This window comes from Aristolochia californica, unplaced genomic scaffold (assembly GCF_029961685.1).
Source record: "Aristolochia californica isolate CCGP_79_NKW_82.1479 unplaced genomic scaffold, dmAriCali1.0.hap1 SCAF_2, whole genome shotgun sequence".
Classification (NCBI taxonomy): Eukaryota; Viridiplantae; Streptophyta; class Magnoliopsida; order Piperales; family Aristolochiaceae; genus Aristolochia; species Aristolochia californica.
Window position 1 is genome coordinate 47,485,578 of NW_027181881.1, and position 20,087 is coordinate 47,505,664.

The 20,087-nt window shown below is 36.5% G+C and overlaps 1 protein-coding gene across 1 annotated transcript; it reads left to right on the top strand.

Moving 5' to 3' along the window:
• The first annotated feature begins 101 nt into the window (after nt 1-101).
• On the top strand, nt 102-19,620 carry LOC137956299 (nuclear pore complex protein NUP155). The gene is made up of 13 exons (XM_068803739.1): nt 102-422; nt 893-1,062; nt 1,829-1,955; nt 5,836-6,098; nt 9,053-10,712; nt 10,824-11,036; nt 11,630-11,877; nt 13,031-13,448; nt 13,573-13,772; nt 14,126-14,483; nt 14,813-15,031; nt 15,881-16,209; nt 19,390-19,620. The coding sequence occupies exons 1-13, from the start codon at nt 261-263 to the stop codon at nt 19,505-19,507; spliced, it is 4,485 nt and encodes a 1,494-aa protein (XP_068659840.1). The 5' UTR covers nt 102-260; the 3' UTR covers nt 19,508-19,620.
• The last annotated feature ends 467 nt before the right edge of the window (nt 19,621-20,087 follow it).

A 20,087-nucleotide genomic window follows, 5' to 3' on the forward strand; every position in this document is an offset into this window, starting at 1 on the left:
TTTTCCACACTATTCACTCACATTTGATTCTTGCAAATCGGACTCACCGTTATGATTCGGTTCGGGCTGGTCCTGTCGGTCTGAGTTCTGCGACTCCTGTCTTTTGCGTCAAACGAACGCCCCCTAGGTCAGTTGCGTTTTCAAACTACGAATTTTTCCCACGAAAACCCGCCAATTCCGAAACCCCTCCCCTCCCCTCCCCCCACCAAAAAAAAAACCCTCCTGTCTTTTACAGCGTACCAGTCGCCTAGTTTTTCTCAATGATGTCGTGGGAAGATGAGACTGTCTTGCCGGACGTGGCCGCTGCAGGGCGTGTCATCAGCGACCGCATTGGCCGAGAGATCTCGTCACAGGCCGATCTTGAAGAGGCTCTAGAAGCTTCCAGATATGCAATTCATCCCTACTCCTCCCATCCGAAAGAGGTAGTCCAATCAACGATTATAGTTCCGTCTGTCAGTTTTTTTTTCCGATTACATTTTTACCTATAATAGTTTGTAGCTTGGAAGATAGTCATGTGCCTTCCATCGGCTTTGTTGATCATAGTCACTAGAGCATCAGAAAAAAAATGATTATTTCGAATGGTTCCTCTGAACCTCATTTTCACTCGGACAAGCTGATAGATGAGTGCATGACAGCTACATTAAAGACGTCCTTGTGCTAAAATTCCAAAGAGTCATCGAAGTATAACATTTCTACATTTTTATTCATATTTTCGGTGTTTTGTTGTTACTAGATGTTATCTTGCCACATCGGTAATAGTTTTGGACTTAATAGTACTGACCAACGACAGTGTTTTGCAACAAGGATTAGTGTCCTGTACTTAGACCACTCAGAAATGTTGACTATTCTGATAGAATAAAAAGATCCTTGATAGTTCGATGCTTTCTTGCAGTGGCCCCCTTCAGTCGAGGTGGTTGATACAAGAGAGCTTCCACCTGTACTTGTTGAAAGATATAATGCGGCAGGTGGAGAAGGGACTGCTTTGTGTGGTATTTTTCCAGAGATAAGACGAGCTTGGGCATCTGTGGATAATTCATTGTTTCTCTGGCGTTTTGACAAATGGTGAGAATTTTGATCTGAATGAGAAGCTAAGGCCCAATAAGCCCATAATTAGTTTTCTTTTTTGGAGGCGTAGTTTTGGAAAGTAACATGCCTACAGTTGCCATTTTAATCATTGTAAATCTATTATTTGTACGCTTCATGTCCAGAAAATACCCTGTTGGATGATTTTGCTTTCTCTCTAATAAATTGTAAATTTTCAATCAGTGTGAATCTGACCAGCTTTTAACATTGAAATATTCAAACGAAAACGAAATGTATTTTTTTTTCTTCAAAAAAAATGATAAAGAATGGACATACTAATGTTTTTTAATGGTGATTTATTAATGTTCTTTAGTTATATGTTGTTGTTTCATTTGGAAATATCACTGCTTTCTTGGTGAGTATGATGCGATAAAAAATACATGGTGGGTCTTTCATAGGGTGAGTATGATTCATTTCATGAAACTTGTTTTCTCATTTTATATGGCCTTGTGTAATTGATAAAAGCAGGTACAGGTTCCCTTGAACAAAAGAGTTTGTACCCTGTACTTTTTATTCTTCATATCGGGAGCTTTAGGGGCTTATTACTGGAGTAGTTATTGATGCAGTTGGTATTTTTTGTTTTCTTTTTTATTTAATTGTATTATTTATATCAAACAAAATATTATGCGGTCCCAGGGTGTTTGGGACCAGCCTTAGAAAGTCGACATTTTTATATTCCTACTCACTATTTGGAAAATGAAAAGTCTGTAGTTTTTTGCTTCATTCTGTTGTTTTTTCCTGTTAGGGATGGTCAATGCCCAGAGTACACTGGTGAGGAACAAGCAATCTGTGCTGTTGGACTTGTCAAATCTAAGCCTGGTATTTTTATTGAAGCCATTCAGTATCTTTTAGTCTTGGCTACTCCTGTTGAGGTAGGAAATTTTTTAAGTTTTTTCCTTTTTATTTAATGTTTTAATTTTTAATCTAGATGCTTATCTTTGTCTAAATCAAGTGAAAGTGAAAGCTCTCAATGGAAAATTTTTAAGCTTTTCCTTTTTTATTTAATTTTTCATCTAGATGCTTATCTTTGTCTAAATCAAGTGGAAGTAGAAGCTCTCAATGGCTTTATGATCTCTAAATGAAATAACTTTTGCTACTTAACTCTTGTGTGGATAGCTCTAGGGTCAAACACCATTTCTTTTGAACTGCAGCATGGCTGTTAAGGTGAACCTTCCTCCAGTTATATGTTGGGATTAATTCTTATGTTGTTTTGACTTTAGAAAACATCACACTTTTCAAAATTTAGCAGTTACTGAAGTAACTATTCCCATTCCCATGATGATTATCCTCTTGGAAGCACTGGAAAGCAGTAGAAGCGATTAATAGTATTGCTTGGATTTGTAATTTTCTTGGTTCCATGTAAAAGATCTGCCAATAGTTAAGCAGAAAAACATGTCAACGAAGGGGTCAGTTTGCAATCTCTCTTTGTTTCTGGCCACCCTCTTGTTGTTTCTTGTTAGCTAAGGTAAAGCATCACCTTTCTCAAAAAAAAAATAAAAAAATCCCAAGTTGATTATTCTTTGCTTACTCCAGATGATTATTTTTATGTTTTACATTATAAATCTGACCGGTTGCTCTTCCAATTCTGAGAGGTGGTACTGGTTGTCTTCTGTTTAGTTGATTAATAATTTTTTTTGTTTTTTTAAAAGAGTCTTAGCCATTGAAGAGCCATTTTTAGAAGAGATTATTTTTTCTTTTTTTATTTTTGCATGTTTTTTCCAGTCATGTATAAACGTTAAGTTTTTCTGAGGAGTTAAAAACACATATATTGGTTGCGTATAGCAAAAATCATAATGAACAAACTGAAATTTGTGAACTTTGTTAGAATGTCATACTATTGTTCTTTGTCATTTCAGTTTCAAATGGTAGTATGCCAATAAGACAGTTGAGAAGGGAAAAACACTTTTTTGCCTCATTGCTTGGAGCAGCTTGAATAAAGTCTGTACATCTCTGTCCCTCACCTCTTTTCTTGAAATCTTATTAATTGCATCTCTTATAGACCATTAGATACTGTCACAAAGACCTCATTCCATCTCATCTGTCTTCATGTTCTCCAATGCTCCAGGTAATCTGTGTAGAGTTCATTTGACAAAACAGCCAGACTTAGTGTTGAGTTTAGCTATGTTAGAAAGTAAAAATAGAAGAGAGAGAGAAGAATAGAGAGAGTGAGAGAAAGGCCTGCTGTACAGCCTGCTGAGTGGAGGAGAAATCAAGCCCTCATTAGGTCTTATTCATCACTTAAGTCTCTTTACAAAATGACCAAAAAACCCCTAACTTAAGGAATTATATCCAAGTAAATAAAAAAGCCTTCATAACCTAAAGAAATTACATAATAACTACACCTCTTTAAATGCTCAAACCTCGACCTTTTTGTCTTGCAAATCAAAGGTCTACCCCACGAGAAATTACTGAAATACACCTGACTCTTAACAAGCTAATTGGCATGTACAGTTTCAGTCTATCTTGGCTGGTCTCAGTCTTATTCCTAGCTTACAAAAATAGTTGTTTGGTTACATGTTAGTTTATGGTGATCATGGGTTTGTTTGGACTTTCTTTTGCAATTTTGAATCCATTCTGATCAAACTTCCTTCCTGAAGTTGTCTCAGTTACACAATATCCTAATATTTTGCAAAATCTTCTTTTGACTTTCTTAAGCAAAGGATTTTCGTTTTTCTTGCTTTTTGACTTTTAGACTCTTTTATGTTTGTGACCAAAAGCATTGGAGCAAGAAGGTAAAAAATGTTTGCTTAGGTAGAGATGTAGCTTTCAAAAGTTGTCCTAGTAAAGCCCCTGCTATTTATAATAAAAGATGTTTAGTGTATCGAAATATTTTGGCCAGATAACCCATGATGTGTGGGGATACTTCTTATTTGTAGACAAGTATGGGCAGTAACATCAGGATAAGATACAATAGCGATAACAGAACTACAGCTAGTACAAATGGTAAAATAGTAAAAGATAAAATAGTAAAAGTACAAAAACACTTGTTATTCTATCAACCCTGCTCAATCTGAGTCTTCTTAGCGGAGATGTGAAGATTTATCCTCAACTGTCGAAAACTAATGCTGGATAGATTTTGTGAATTGTGAACACATAAGCAATCTGACTGCCAAGAGCATATGCTTGAGAACAAGGTCACCATTTATCACTTTTTCCCAAACAAAATGCTGGTCTTGTTCCATATGCTTTGTCTGACATGAAAGATAGGATTGGCTACCAAATATGTTACACTGATATTGTCTCAGTAGAGTGTCTCTGGAGTATCTAAGGGAAAATCCAGCTCTAGAGGGAGTTTTTCAATATAGACTCAATCTGCAATGGAAGCAGCCATAGATCTATATTCTGCTTCTCTCATAGATTTTAAGATAGTTGGTTGTTTATTTGCTGACAACTTAACAAATTTTAACCTAGAAATATACAAAGACTTTCATTAGACGCTCAAGTATCAGGACATGCAAGCCAACTTAATCAGAATGCATTGTTAGAGAAGGAGTGCGGGAACTCATAATATGTAGATCATAGTGTAAAGATCTGTTGAGATACTTAATTCATTTGACTGCTTTAAGATGTGAGCCTCTTAGTTGATGCATAAACTGTGAGACAGCCTGAAGAACCAAATCAATATAGGAAATTAGGTGCCCGATGGCTTTAAGACAGTCACTGAGATGCTTAAGCTTATGTAAATAAGCTATCATGTATAATTGACCTTTCTTTAATATATAAAACTTATGTTTGAGATGAAAATGACTAAAAGAAGTTTGATCAAGAAATTATTTTTCAATAACCAACCATAACTCCCTTGCTGCTGTGGTCATTGTAAAGAGAACAATTTTAAGATTTTTTTTAGACAAAGTAGCATTGATCCAAAAAATAATTGTGGTATCTATCTGGAGCTAGGAAATTTAATCTGGATTTGGTTCTTCCACATTATCATGAGTAATGGTTGGGATGGATAGACAGAGTTACCATCAATGTGGGAATAGGCATTAAAAAATTTCAAGACAAGTAGGAAAATAGATATCTAGACAAGATTATTGGAGTGACTAAGTTCAATTGATACTAAGGACTAACATGAGTCATACTAGAGGTACGACATGAATCTTTGGTTGAAGCCCTGGAAGAGAAAAGGAAGCTTTTGATCAACCTCAAAGAAGCCTAGGTGATAGAGCTCTGATACCATGAAAGATTTTGGCCAGATTACCCATGATGCGTATGTTTCTTACTTCTTACTTATAGACATGTACAAGTACTTACATCAGGATAAGATACAATAGTCATAACAGAACTACATAATAAGATAAACTATTTTTTATTTTTTATTTTTTTTGGAAATGTTATAAGATAAACTATTAAAAGTGATGTAACTCTATACTTGTTCTTCTTTCAGTCTATTGCCTTTTATTGCTTCTCAGAGTATAAGTGGAACATTTCCTCTTTTCAACTTTTTTTTTCTCTTTGGTTCCCGAAGCTTAAAACTGCCCCATGTCAGTGAAGGTCCATGGATTTTTTTTTTTTTTTTTATCCTTAATATATACATATAGCATGGAACGTTTTCTGTTTTCAACTTTTGTTTTTTCTCTTTTGTTCCCAAAACTCAAATTTGCCCCCTCAGTGAAGGTTCATGGATTTTTTTGGTCCTTAATTTAGTCATATATGCATTAGTATACAAATGCACTCATGGATGTATGCAAACTGACTTGGTCTGACATTTATATGATATTGGTCTTTTCTGACACATACTTTATGTGCTAGCTAATTCTTCTTGGGGTATGCTGCACTGCAAGTGGAGATGGTGGGGATCCATATGCTGAAATTTCATTGCAGCCTTTACCTGAGTATTCCATTCCATCTGATGGAGTGACTATGACATGCATTACATGTACAGATAAAGGTCATATTTTTATGGCAGGCCGTGATGGTCACATTTATGAGATGCAGTACACAAGTGGGTCTGGCTGGCAGAAACGTTGTCGTAAAATTTGCATCACAGCAGGTTTGGGTAGTCTCATTTCAAGGTGTGTCTTGTTATATCACATGAATGCTGGTTTTATGCTTTTCAAATTTCTTTCATGTACTAAATATTCATTCAGAGAGGAGGAAGTATCTCGAAATTCTACAAGTCTATTAATTAAAATAAGAAAAGAAGTTTGTGGAAAGAAAAAGAAGAGATCATGTGGATGAGGGGCAGAACATAGACTTTCAATTATATCTTAAATTTTAGAACTCCTAGTTTATCAAAAGAGCGAAATCCAGTCACGACTAATTTGAATTCTTTCTTTATGAGAGTAGTAAGTTGACACAATCTGATTCAGTTATAAAGTCGCTAAAACCAAAAATCACAGAATATCTGATACGCTGCAACATGCATTGCCTCAGCGACCATGTTTGAAAGGCTCTAGAACGGTGATAAAACATGGAAGTGACTGCATCATTCTTTCTCTAAATAACCTTTACCACCAACAAACCCCCGATATTTTTTGCTTCATTATGAATATGTAAGTTTTTTGACAGGTTTGCTGACTTTATTCCCTTTCTTTCTTCTCTGTAGTAATAACTACAAGAAAGGAGGATGACAAAACTTCTTGATGAGCGTACCTACCCAAGTTTTCAATCTAATATGGTCATAATGCAGCAGAGAAACTTTGTTCTGAGGTCTTGGGCCTTTGATTCAATGGTCAAATGGGGGAGTTTATAGTTTGAGGTCTTGGGTACAATTCTCACCTTGGGATAATAGGTGCAATCAACATTCAATTGAAAAAAAAGGCTACAAGAAAAATGTAATAGCAAAGGAACAACAAAAATAATAGTATTTATATTAGTAGTAACAAGGGGGACAAGGGGTTAGTGTCTTTGGGTTTGCAAATCTCAGAATTCCATTAATGATCAGACTGTAATATCTGTGTTAGTGTTACTGTATTATTTGCTTTATTATGGTAACAAGAAGTGACATTCATACTTGGAGAGTTCTGTTTCATGTTGAGAAAAAATTGTCCTGAGAAAATAAATTCTCCCCCATTTCTCTTTATTTCTCTTCTTCCTCTCTATTATGAATAATATACATAGAAAGCATAAAATCTGGAGTTTAATATCGTGGAAAATATTCTAGAAGTCTTTATCTTGTTAATTGAATTCCAAAACTTATATGGCATCACAGTTTCTAAACACAGTAACTCCTTCCAGTGATAATTTTACTCCATTCGTTGTTTTTAAGTTGGATTATTTATTGATCTTATTAGGTTTTGCTTGTTGCTCTTCCAGCTCCTCGTAATCTTTTTTTTTCTGATAATAAAATCTCATTCTTGCTGCTTTCAAAAAGTTTTCTCCTGAATTGCCCTTTCCAAATTCTTCTATTAATAATGATAATGATGATGACAGCATTGAGAAAAAAATAATGGTGTTGTAGTTTTAAGAATTTTTTAGACAGAATTTTGCTTCTCCTTTCTTGTTTTTGAGGGAGACTCTCAAATGGTTATTGGTTACTTCTTGGCTGTAACACATCCCCTTATTGAAGATTTTGGTCCTTTATGATGAAGTTGTGTCTCTTTGGGGTTTATGGTTCCACACAGTTAGGAATGTGAATAGGATAGCTGATTCTTTGGGTAGGGTGGGTGTCAGTGAATACTGTCCCATTTAGAGTGAGTCTTATCCTATTGAGTCTGGTTGACTGCGTGTTTTCTTAGGGGGTGTTTTCTTAGGGGGCAGTTATATTGGAGGTTTGTGGTTTTTTTATGTCTTTCTTGTGTTTGTTCATTTTAGCACGCTCTTCTTGTAAGTGTGCTACTCTTTTGTAATTTTGTTATCCTTGTTTTTTTTTTTTTTTACAAATAGTTAAAGTTTTGGCGAAGAATTAACTTTTGTTATCCTTGTTATTCAATGGAGTTGCCATTATTTAAAAAAAAAAACTACCATTCTGCATGTATCTTGAGTCTGACTTATTGTAAAAGCAACTGATATTTTTCATGAAAAAAGGTGTATGGACCTAAGTCCATCTAAAGTTTTAAGTGTACCCGGTTTTCTGTTTAATCTTTAAATTTGAATTAAATAATCAAAATATTAATTTATTCTCTACATTTATTTATTACCCCATGTATTCATGTTGATATTCATTTGAGATTTTAATTTTTTATCAATTTTTAATGATAAAATGAAGATAAATAACATCATTGTAAACAAAAAAAAAAGATTGACATTCTTGTCAATAAAAGTAACTTCTTTACAGAGGAAAAAGGTGGGGCAGCCAAGGTTGGCTGGACTTGAATCCAGCCTCCTTTCCCTCTTTTTTTAATTTTATCACCAAATTGAACAGACTCTTATATGCTTATCCACGTCTCGGTTCTTACTTTTAAGAAATTATATCCTATTGGCTCTCAACAGAAATTAATAAAGGGATACTATTGTGATGACTTCTGCTTTAGATAAGAGAAAAATATTAGATTTATTGTAATTAAAAACCATTAGAAATCCATATCATGCTTATGTGGGGTACGCTTGAAGGCACTGTATTTTTATCACTGCTTCTGCTTACTATTATTTACCACAGAAACTTCTATTACAGCTGTAAAAGTTGTTGTTTCAGTATTGCAACTTTTTCTCATTCCTGTATGTGAGCCTGTTTGCCATTGGGCAAGGGCACACTGCTTTGAAGTGTTAAAAGTCGAGGGCTTCATAATAGAAAGAAAAGAATGAAATTGAAGAGTGAAAGTAGGAGAGAGAAGAGAGGGAAAGAAAAGAAAAAGATTTAAATCTGGAGATGGAGTTGCTCAAATCCGTTAATTTATATCAGATATTACATTTAGATTAATCTTACTAGGACTCTGTGTTCTGATCCCAATGTACAATAAAACTCTTTAACTTTTCTTAAAAGATCAGATTTCTTCATATACTTGAACAAAGTGGATGGATACTTGCTGTTTTTTATGAAATTTGTTTTGTACCTGAATGTGGCCTTTTTTATTTTTTGGTTTCTTAGATGGGTTATACCAACTGCCCTTAAATTTGGAGCTGTCGATCCAATTGTTGATATGGTTGTTGATAACGAGAGGCATATCTTGTACACTCGGACAGAAGAGATGAAGATTCAGGTGTTTGATCTAGGAGTATATGGTGAGGGCCCAGTAAAAAAAATTGCAGAGGAACGTAACTTGGTAGATCAAAGAGAGACCCAGTATGGAGCACGACGGTCTCCAGGGTCTAGATCAGTTTCTCGTGCAGTGAAGCCGTCCATAGTTTGTATAGCACCTTTATCTACAGTTGAATCAAAATGGTTACAACTTGTTGCAGTTTTATCTGATGGCAGGAGAATGTATCTTTCTACTTCACCTTCAGGTGGAAATAATGGTTCCGTTGGAGGCTTAACAGGATTAAGTAATTCCCATCAAAGGCCCTGTTGTTTAAAAGTTATCACTACTCGTCCTTCACCTCCCTTGGGTATTAGTAGTGGGATTACCTTTGGTGTCATGCCTCAAGGTGCTAGATCTAACTCTGAGGATCTTACTTTAAAAATTGAAGCAGCTCATTACTCCTCTGGCACTATTGTCCTCTCTGATTCGTTGCCTTCAACAATGTCCTCTCTTCTGATAGTGAATAAGGACTCAAGTACACAACCTTTGCAAACAGGAAATTTTGGAGTAAGCGGAAGAAGTTCAAGGGCCCTAAGGGAATCAGTATCCTCCCTACCTGTTGAGGGTAGAATGCTTAATGTAGCTGATGTATTTCCTTTGCCTGATACTGCAGCTACTATACTGTCACTTTATGTGGATTCAGAATCTTTGGGTTTTGAAGGATTTGGGGAAAATTTTGAAAAGATGTCTACCAAGTTGTGGGCCAGGGGAGATTTAGCAACTCAGCATATTTTACCTCGGAGAAGAGTGGTTGTTTTTAGCACCATGGGTATGATGGAAATAGTCTTTAACAGGCCTGTTGATATCCTTCGGAGGTTGTTGGAGTCTAATGCCCCAAGGCCAATATTAGAGGATTTCTTTAACCGCTTTGGGGCTGCAGAGGCTGCTGCAATGTGTTTGATGTTGGCTGCTAAGCTGATCAGTGTAGAAGAAGCCTTGATAAGTAACTCTGTTGCTGAAAAAGCTGCTGAAGCTTTTGAGGATCCACGAATTGTTGGCATGCCACAGCTTGATAGTGCTAATACAGCATTGTCAAGTACCCGCACTCCACCTGGAGGGTTCAGTATGGGTCAGGTTGTTCAAGAAGCGGAACCTGTGTTTTCAGGTGCCCATGAAGGGCTTTGTTTGTGCTCTTCAAGACTGCTATTACCCATATGGGAGTTACCTGTTATGGTTGTCAGGGGCGAACTAGGTTCTGATGCTGGAGTGGTGGTTTGCAGGCTCCCTGTGAGGACAATGCAAGTTATTGAGAGTAAGATCCGTTTACTCGAACAGTTTTTACGGTCAAGAAAGAACCAGAGGAGGGGGTTATATGGTTATGTTGTGGGCCTAGGAGACGTAACAGGATCCATTTCATATGGAACATATACTGATTTTGGAGGTGGTGATCAGAGCTTGGCAAGGAATCTATTTGGTTCTTATTCTCGAGGTTCGGATGTAGGTAACGGGGTAGTATCTAATAAAAGGCAAAAGCTCCCGTATAGTCCAGCTGAATTGGCTGCCATGGAGGTAGATTGCCAGTGCTTGTGCATTGTCATTTTTTACTCTATGCATCTTAATCACCATTATCAAAATAAAAATTTATGCATCTTAACATGATTTAGCAAGTTTTTTTCTCAGGTGAGGGCAATGGAATTGATTAGGAGGTTGCTTCGAAGGTCTGGTGAAGCTCTCTTCTTGCTTCAACTTCTTTCCCAGCATCACATCACTCGATTAGTGCAAAATTTAGATGCCAACATAAGGCAAGAATTAGTTCAGTTGACATTCCATCAGCTAGTTTGTTCTGAGGAAGGTGAACAGCTTGCTACTAGACTTATAGCTGGACTTATGGAGGTAATTGGATTCACAAATCTGTTTTAGCCATATTAGGATATCCATAAGCTATATCTCATCAGAGCAGTTTTATGTTCAAAATAGTACTAAAAGCTTTATTAATCTAATTTTCATTATCTTGTTTGTATTATTATTTTTTTAAATTGCAATTTCGAAATAGTTTAATTTACTAATTATTAACAATATTTGTCAAGATGTATAAAAAGCTTTTGTCTTTGATGGCCATGAGAAATGAGAATTCATAAAGATTGCTTCCAGGGGAGATAAAGTAATAGCTTTATCTCATGATTCTTTCTTGTTTAGATGTGCTCTTAAAATTATAATTTCTGTCAGTATATTATCATATGAAAGTAGGAACAGCCGGCAGACCAGGAGAATGTTTATAACTATAATATAAATCAGCTTTCTTGAACTCCATGTAAATGTCTATTTTTGTCAACCTAAAAAAAGAAAATGAAAAAAAGTTCCTACCTGAATAATTATGTTGATGAACTTTCTCTGTTGCATTAATATTGGCATTTGAGGGCAAACATCAGGAATATTTGGTCATGGTTTTGTTTTTGTTTGAGCTTTTAATTTTCTCTTTTTTCCAGTACTATGTGGGGCCAGATGGTCAGGGGACAGTAGATGATATCAGCACAAAGCTTCGAGAAGGCTGTCCAAGCTACTATAATGAATCTGACTACAAATTTTTCTTAGCGGTGGATTGTTTGGAGAGAGCTGCCATCACTATTGACACGGAGGAGAAGGAAAAGCTTGCCAGGGAAGCTTTCAATGTATTAACTAAAGTTCCTGAATCTGCAGATTTGAGAACTGTATGCAAACGATTTGAGGACTTAAGGTGAGCCATCTGTTGGTGAAGTTATTTGATTAAAGTTTATCTATTAATTTTTTCCTTTTGAAAATTGGCTCTCTTTTTATTTTATTTTTGGGAAAATTGGTTGCCTCTGCCTTTCATAAAAGCAAAGAATAGCTTTCTTTGATTCATTGCATGATCTCATGTAGAAGATTACCTATTATCTTTGTACTTTTACTTGTGGCTTAGGGCCTGCCTTTACTGTTCCCATCAATTTTCTAATTGGATGGACCAGCCTCTTGAACTGTATTCAACTGGAACTGGGCTTGTTTCACGTTCTTAAAAAACACCTTTCTGGCATTGGAATTAGTGGACCTGGCTATCTGATCCGGTTTTACCAGCAAAAATGGTCCTGTTGAATAGAACCTTGGTTTCACTCAAAGCTTTCAATTGTAAAATGCAAGACCTGGGACCTGAACCCCCCAAGTTTTTTTTTTTTTAAATGAAAAATCAATTGACCAGATAGAGATGGATGATCTAAAAGACTGATGAAAATGAATATGAACGAGAAAGAACCACACAATTTTGAATGAAATATAAAATACTTGCCAATATGTCATACTTAAATATATGTATTAGTATGAAAAAAAAAGTATATAGATCAAATTCAAAATGTTAAGTCTTATAAAAATTACCTTATGATAATAACTAGTCCCTTTAGGGGCTGAACTCAGTTGGAACCACCATCTCAATGGTTCAATTCGACTTTTATGCATTAATTCTCATGTTTCGTACAATATCTTGGTTCAGGTCCTCCAAACTTGGTACTTCATCTGACTTTGAAACAATGAAATGTTTGTTCAGAGACTTTTTCCTTACCAGGCAAACACACCATTTATATGTGAGAAGTCCAAAAGTCACCACTTCTTTTCTGCTTCGCAAGTTTTTTTTTTTTTGATAAAGATGTATTTATATAAACAGGCTTATTTATATATGTAATGCTGCTTTGCAAGCTTAAAGTTTTAATTTGTTTCTTGGAGGTAGAAGTTGTCTTTATGTGGACTTCTAGTTAAACAGTTGTGTACTTTGTGATTGCTTCTCTCGTCCTATCTCACATCTAATTGAGGCATCTTTCTTACTGTATTGCTGTGTGATTGATGTGAAAATTATTGTCACTGTCTACTTTTGCCTATTGTAGATTTTATGAAGCTGTAGTTCGGTTGCCTCTGCAAAAGGCTCAGTCTCTAGATCCTTCAGGTGATGCGCTAAATGACCAGATTGAACCAAGTCATCGAGAAAATGCTCTTAAACAACGTGAACAGTGCTATGCAATAATCACCAGTGCCCTTCAGTCTCTCAAGGGTGATAGGGGATTCACACAAAGAGAGTTTGGTAGCTCCGTTAGAAGTGGTCCGCTGGCTGTCCTTGATCCCGCTTCTAGGGACAAATATATACGCCAAATTGTCCAACTTAGCATCCAGTGGCCTGACAAAGCTTTTCATAAGCATTTGTACCGTGCAATGATTGATCTTGGCCTTGAGAATGAATTATTGGAGTATGGAGGTCAAGATTTGGTGTCCTTCCTTCAGAGTGCTGGCAGAGAGCCAATACAAGAGGTTCACACATCTTATATACTGCTTTCCCTTTAATTGTTTGAATCCACCACAAATTCCATGTCATTTGCATTTGATTGTCTTTTAAATTTCTTAATCAGTTACCATTTCAAACCTTTTTCTGTAGGTTGGGGCAGTTTCTGCAGTAACATCAACTTCAACTCCAGTTAGACATTTGCCAGAAGCTTGTAACCAGACAAAATACCTTGAGCTTCTTGCACGGTATTACGTGTTGAAAAGGCAGCATGTCCTTGCAACTCATGTCTTGTTGAGGTTGGCTGAAAGGCGTTACACCAATGCAGCAGATGGCCCAACGCTGGAGCAGAGGTGGGCTGAAAGATTATTTATTCTAGTTCTTTTAGCAATGAAGTTTTTTTTTTTTTTTTGAATGTTGATTGCTCATGCACAATACGCTCCTTCCCCCAGTGAGACTTGAACCTATAGCCAAAGGCCCAATTCATCAGTACTAAATTTAAGTTAAAACTAAAAACTAGAAGACTTGCTTCTTGCAGTGATTGATTTTTTTTTTTTGTAAGTTATTGGTTTCTTTATAGCAACAAGACAGAAGCAACTTGGTTCAATGAATGGCCAAGTAATGTGTTTGTAAGAAGTATGAAAAAATGTTTTTATGAATCCTGCTGTTAACTTTTGGTATTTGTGTTCTTTATTGGTTGTTCCAGGCGCCAGTATCTCAGTAATGCAGTTTTACAGGCAAAAAGTGCAACCGGCAGTGTTGTAGCCATAAATTCACCCGGGGCTACTCTTGATAATGGCTTGCTTGATTTGGTTGAAGGAAAACTTTCTGTCCTTCGTTTTCAAATGAAAATCAAGGAAGAGCTGGAGGCCATGGCATCCAGGATGGAGGAAATGTCTGGCACAAATGAATTGGCCGAAAGTGATGCTTTTCATCAAAGAAGTCTATTGGCTGAAACTAATTTGTCAAAAACGGCAAAAGAGAAGGCGAGGGAGCTCTCGCTAGATTTGAAGAGCATAACTCAGTTGTACAATGAATATGCAGTCCCCTTTGAGTTTTGGGAGGTACTGATTCTTTCTCTTGGGTGTATTTGCATCTTTTGATGACTTACCTAAAACCATCTTTTGGCACCTTTTCATTGTAAGACATGATGGGTTAGAGTCAGTATTTCAGATATTCAAACTTGTTTGACTGTTTATCTTATTAAATATCATCTGCCCCCTATTCTTTGAAGGGGATGGCAGACCCAACTAATGACTTGGGCAGCGGACAAACATCACATACTCCCATCACCTAAATCTTCATTGTGTGTGTGACTATGAATTCCCATATATGTTTTTGGAGACTTTTCACTGAAGTAACCTTTTTTCATGCTCGGTTATTCTTGTCTCAGATATGCCTTGAGATGCTCCATTTTGCAAACTATTCAGGAGATACAGATAGCAGTATTGTCCGAGAAACTTGGGCTCGACTTCTCGATCAAGCTCTTTCCAGAGGTGGAGTGGCAGAAGCCTGTTCTGTACTGAAGAGGGTTGGATCCTTGATCTATCCGGGAGATGGTGCTCCTTTACCTTTTGATACATTGTGTCTTCAGCTGGAGAAAGCGGCACAGGTAACATTTTTTTGCATTCATTTTGAGTTATTTCCTGATGTTATACTTGAGTTTTATGGAACCAATTTTATCAGTTCCATATGCTTTCAGTATCTTGGTCGTATTGCTTAAATCCATATGCACCCTTGATTGCTTTGGGTATAAGTATTCAGTACTCATTTAGCTTTCAGTAAAATTTCTGTCATAATTAACCCTCCTGTAGCGTTGTAAGTTGTAATCCTGCTTGTTGGCCTTTCGGCTTCTAACAAAATCAGCATTTTCAAAAAAGGATACCTTGGTGGGTTGGGCCTTTGGCTCAAGGCCACATGGAAGGGTTTTTAGTGTGAGGTCTTGGGATCAAGTTTCACCAAGGTAGGGGTTCAACAGTCAAGGAAAAAAAAGGATATCTTGCTCTTCCTCTTTATTTAAAATTATCCTTGAAAGGAAAAATTATTGATGCCTTGGTTCCTGATTGCTGTGTGATTCATTTACAATCTCAAGGCAAATGCCCAATAAAGTTGCTCACTAAATTGCTTACTGATTTGTTGTATTTTTTGGGTTCTTTGCCCTTTTCTCAATAAAATTTCTTATCTTTAAAAAAGAAGTCTCTCTCTCTCTCTCTCTCTCTCTCTCTTGCTGTTGTTCTGTGTATGTCTGTCACTCTTCTTTTTCCTTCTTGAAATTGCCTGGCCTTTGATGCCAATGGCCTATCTGATCATTTAGCTAAAGAGGGTGTCTCCTGCCTTCGGGAGTTTCCTTCCTTTGTAAAATTAGGGCAATGTCCCCTTGTAGCATGCAACTGTGTACTACTACTGCTTTGAGTAAAAGCTTCTAACCATTCTGAAAAGAAAAATGTCATTTTCTTTGCAGGAGAGATCAAGTTCAGGGGCCGAGCTTGTTGGAGACGAAGATGTTGCAAGAGCTTTCCTTGCTGCATGCAAGGGTGCAGCAGAGCCTATCTTACTTGCTTATGACCATTTGCTATTAAGTGGGGCTATTTTGCCATCTCCTACTCTCAGGCTTCGGCTTCTCCGATCAATCCTAGTGGTCCTTCGTGAGTGGGCCACATCTGTCCTTGCACACAAATTTGGGACGAGTACCAGTGGAGCTTCACTGATTCTTGGTGGAACATTTAGAATGGAGGAAGCTGGTGTAGTGAATCAAGGGATTCGAGACAAGATTGCAAGTGCAGCCAATAGGTGATTTCTTATGTGCTTCGCTGATTTCTTATATTCTGGCTCTCTAAATGTCTGTTCTTTTTGTGTTGAAATGAGATCATGGCTTAGATCAACTAATGCAGTAGCTTAAATATCTAAAATAGTTTGATTTTCTGGGTAGAAAAGGTCCCCGATGGCTCTTAAACTAATTAAGCTGAATTCTTTAAATTATTGCTTTAGTTTGTCCACTAAGAAATTAACTGAACATCTATTTGGTAATAGGAGTTGATACAGTTGAACTGGTTAACCATTGGGGACCCTGGAATATTGCAAGTCACTTTAGTGAAACTGGCCCATGTTATTAATTAGTTTGGTTGGTATATAAATTGTTGCATGTTCCACATCTCGTTTTTGGATGTGGGAGGTGCTGTTATGGAGAATAGTCGTGATAGAATATACGGGGCATGGGGCATGAAGGGAAAATGCCCAAGGGATATGGAGCATAAGGGTAAAAAGGAGAAATCCCCTAGGGTTGTGGGGCATAAGGGAAAAAAGGGTAACCCCTTCCCCCTCTTCTTGATAAGATTAGATCCTACTAAATTAGCTGTCTTTTTTTTTTTTTTTTGAAAGGAGCTTTGTCTTTAATTGATGTAATATTTCAATTCCTAGAATCTCATTTAGATTGATGTTATCCTTTCAATTTCCTAGAATCTCTCCTTGAGTTTTGTAATCCTAATTAATTAAGGAGTTTTTCAAATAACCATATAAATAGGGATGTTAGCTAAAGGAAGACATCAGTCAAGCCTTTTCCAAGTCTCTCTTGCTATCCTCTCCCTCTCAAATTCATGCCCTAACATCCGTCTCTTTTTTCCTCCCTTCTTCTTTCTTTTCTTTCTAGTTCTCTCTATCTCCCTCTTCCTCTGCTTTACTCCTTTCTTCTTCCCTTCTCTCCTATTCTAATCCTCTTAACCTCTCTCTTTTATGAAATGATAAGGACCTTTCACAAGTGGGTTCTTATCAAGTCCCGCGTGATTTGGTTTGGAAGATTGTGAGCTTATTAGTTGGGAAATTGCTTAGTAACTTTGACAAGTTATTTTTGGGAAGAAGTGGACCACCTTATACAAGTTCAAAACAGGGTGGCTCTGAACGAGTTAGACTTATTTGTTTTCATGGGTTGGAGAGATTCACCATTATATGGAGGTTTAGACTAAATAAATAGTGCAATTTTACTGGGTGAATTTTAGAGAACATGTTCTTATAGGAGATGAAGGACCAATCCATGAAAAAAAATCTTTATTTTATTCAAAAACTTTTTTTTTACTTCACTTTATGCGAACTAGAGAAGATTGAGGGGGATATAGCAATTTATTGGATTAGAGATCAGTGCTGAGGTGTCATGTGATTCAGGAATGCTGAAAGGGGTGAAAGCAAAATTGTACAAAACAGCTGTTTGATAACCAAGCCTTGTGTAGTAGAATGGTGAGCAGTGAAGAAGCACTACTTAAAGATCTAAGTGGTGGGGTGATAAGGGGTGAGAATTCTGATGTGGGAAATTTAGGAAAGAATAAAATTAGAAGATTATATTCCCACATTGATCCAGGATTAGAATGATTTTGTGTTTATTACTTGGGAAAAGCCCCTCAATTTTGACTAGTTGTTGGGGGATGAGCTTTGTTCCAATTTTAACATATCATTTGAGTGGGTGGCAATAAGTCCTAAGCTTATGATGAGCTTCCTCCAAAAATTACCCGTGTGTAAGAGTCATAAACAGGACTCACATGTCAGGGAGATTGTTAAGAATAATCCCAATAATCCCATATTGATGCAGGAATAGAATGATCCTGTACATGATACTTTTGAGTTGGGAAGAGATATTAATTTCAAATAATCATTTTGGGATGGACTTGAGCCCAATTTATTGATCATAACTCACAAGGGAGCTATGTCCTAATGGGGGTGGGATGTGATTTGGGATTGTTAGTGGGAGGACCTGTCTTGTCTATTCTGCCAGTCCTGTTGGACATATGTATTCTTTGGAGGGCAAGTTGATGCCTCCTCTGCCAGCCCTTAGTAGAGGTGACTTAGTTGTGCTTAATTGTGATCATAGTTGGGCAAGAGGTGCTTGTCTCCCCATTGGCGTCTTCTCAAGTCCTTTCTAGAGATTAGTGAATTTGCTGATCACCTCTCACCATCTTGGGACCACATCCTGAGAGAAGCAAACCATTTGGTTGCCCTTTGGTAAGAATGGGACCTTAACAAAATGCCTTGTTGTTGGAAACTCCATCTACCTTGTTGTCTGCGTGACATGTTGTTTTGGTCAAATTTTCTTTTGAGCCCCTCGGGGGTTTCCCCTTTCTATGTCCTATCTATTGCTCATGAAATGGATAGACGTTCTTGTTGGTTTTTTAGGAAAACACAACTGTAATGTTCATTTAAAATCATGATATCTTGGGGAGATATATTTGGCTCATAAAATTCTGAGAAGGTTGTTCTGGCTATATTCTTCTTAAAAATCTCGAAAGGCAAATGAATATCTGACATAGTATCACTGTTTGAACTGTTTTGTTTTAATTGTGCTTCCATGCATGTTCGAGGACATAGATAAGATAACTGTCTTGTACTCTTGTGCCTTATTAAAATGTCTCCTTGGAAACTATTGTAAGAGTCATTCCTGACATGAGATTCATTTAGTTATCAGTAGCTCAAGATTTGTTGGACGAATCGATGTTTATGTGGCAGAGAATTGATACATCGAAAAGATTTTGTGAAGCACATTGAAAAATCAAAATCTCCTTTTTATCATTCATAATCTCTGCATGACCAGATTACCCTTCACTGAGTGCGTGCCATTAGTACCTAGAAAAAGCTTATGGGCTTGGCAACATGCACGGTCATGAATTCTGAAATTCTGAGATATTTATGGGATTTGCCATTTTGCTATTTTCTGAAGATTTAAATTGATGGGTGCATGGCCTGATCATACTGCCAGGCTTTTTATCTAGAATTTGGATCATTCAAATTACTGAATATTATTGGATTGGGCCTTGGCTCATTTGCCACGGGGTGAATTCTAGCGTGAGGGTTAAACATTCAAAAAAAAAAAAAAAAAAAAGTGTATCTCTTGTAATAATGGATTACAGACTACTGAAAGTTGCGTAACTCCTTATGTACCATTGAGTTGGAATTTTGGTTGGTTATTGACTAATGAAAATCTTAATTCAGGTATATGACTGAGGTGCGACGGTTGCCTCTTCCACAGACTGAGACTGAGACAGTCTATCGAGGCTTCAGGGAGCTCGAGGAATCGTTGTTAGGTCCATTCCCCTTTTCACCTTTCTGATCCTATCCAATTTTTTGACTTTTGGATATTTTTCTGTATATTGTAAACTATGGGGGGTAAGTATGTGATGGATTAATGAAGTTTGTTTATTGCCTGTTGTATCATCTTACAAATCTATGTGTTCCTTTTCCATTCCCGTTAAGCTATGTGAAAGTACATTTTTTTTTTAAGGTCTGAAAAACAAAGAATCGAAAGCTTCAACATCTACAAAGATATAACAGTTTCTATGGTATATTAAGAACTCGATGCCTCAAAGTCAATTTGCTTTTTTATGTAACCAAAGCATTAGATCATAGATATGTTTTTTTCTGTTATTTTTCTCCACATATAGGGACTTATTTTTCATTTATTTGTATATTTTTCCTTTTTATTTTGGATTTTCTTAAAACGATTAAAATAAAAAAAGATAGTTTAAAATGAGCAAAAGAAGGTTAGACTCGAGCTTAGCTCACTTTATTCACAAGGATGTATTTACACTAAATAATACCATTTTCTTGATTTTATTAAAAATATAAATAAATAAAAATCTCAAATGGCAATAATTATAAATTAATGTTATAATAAATAAATCAAAATAAAA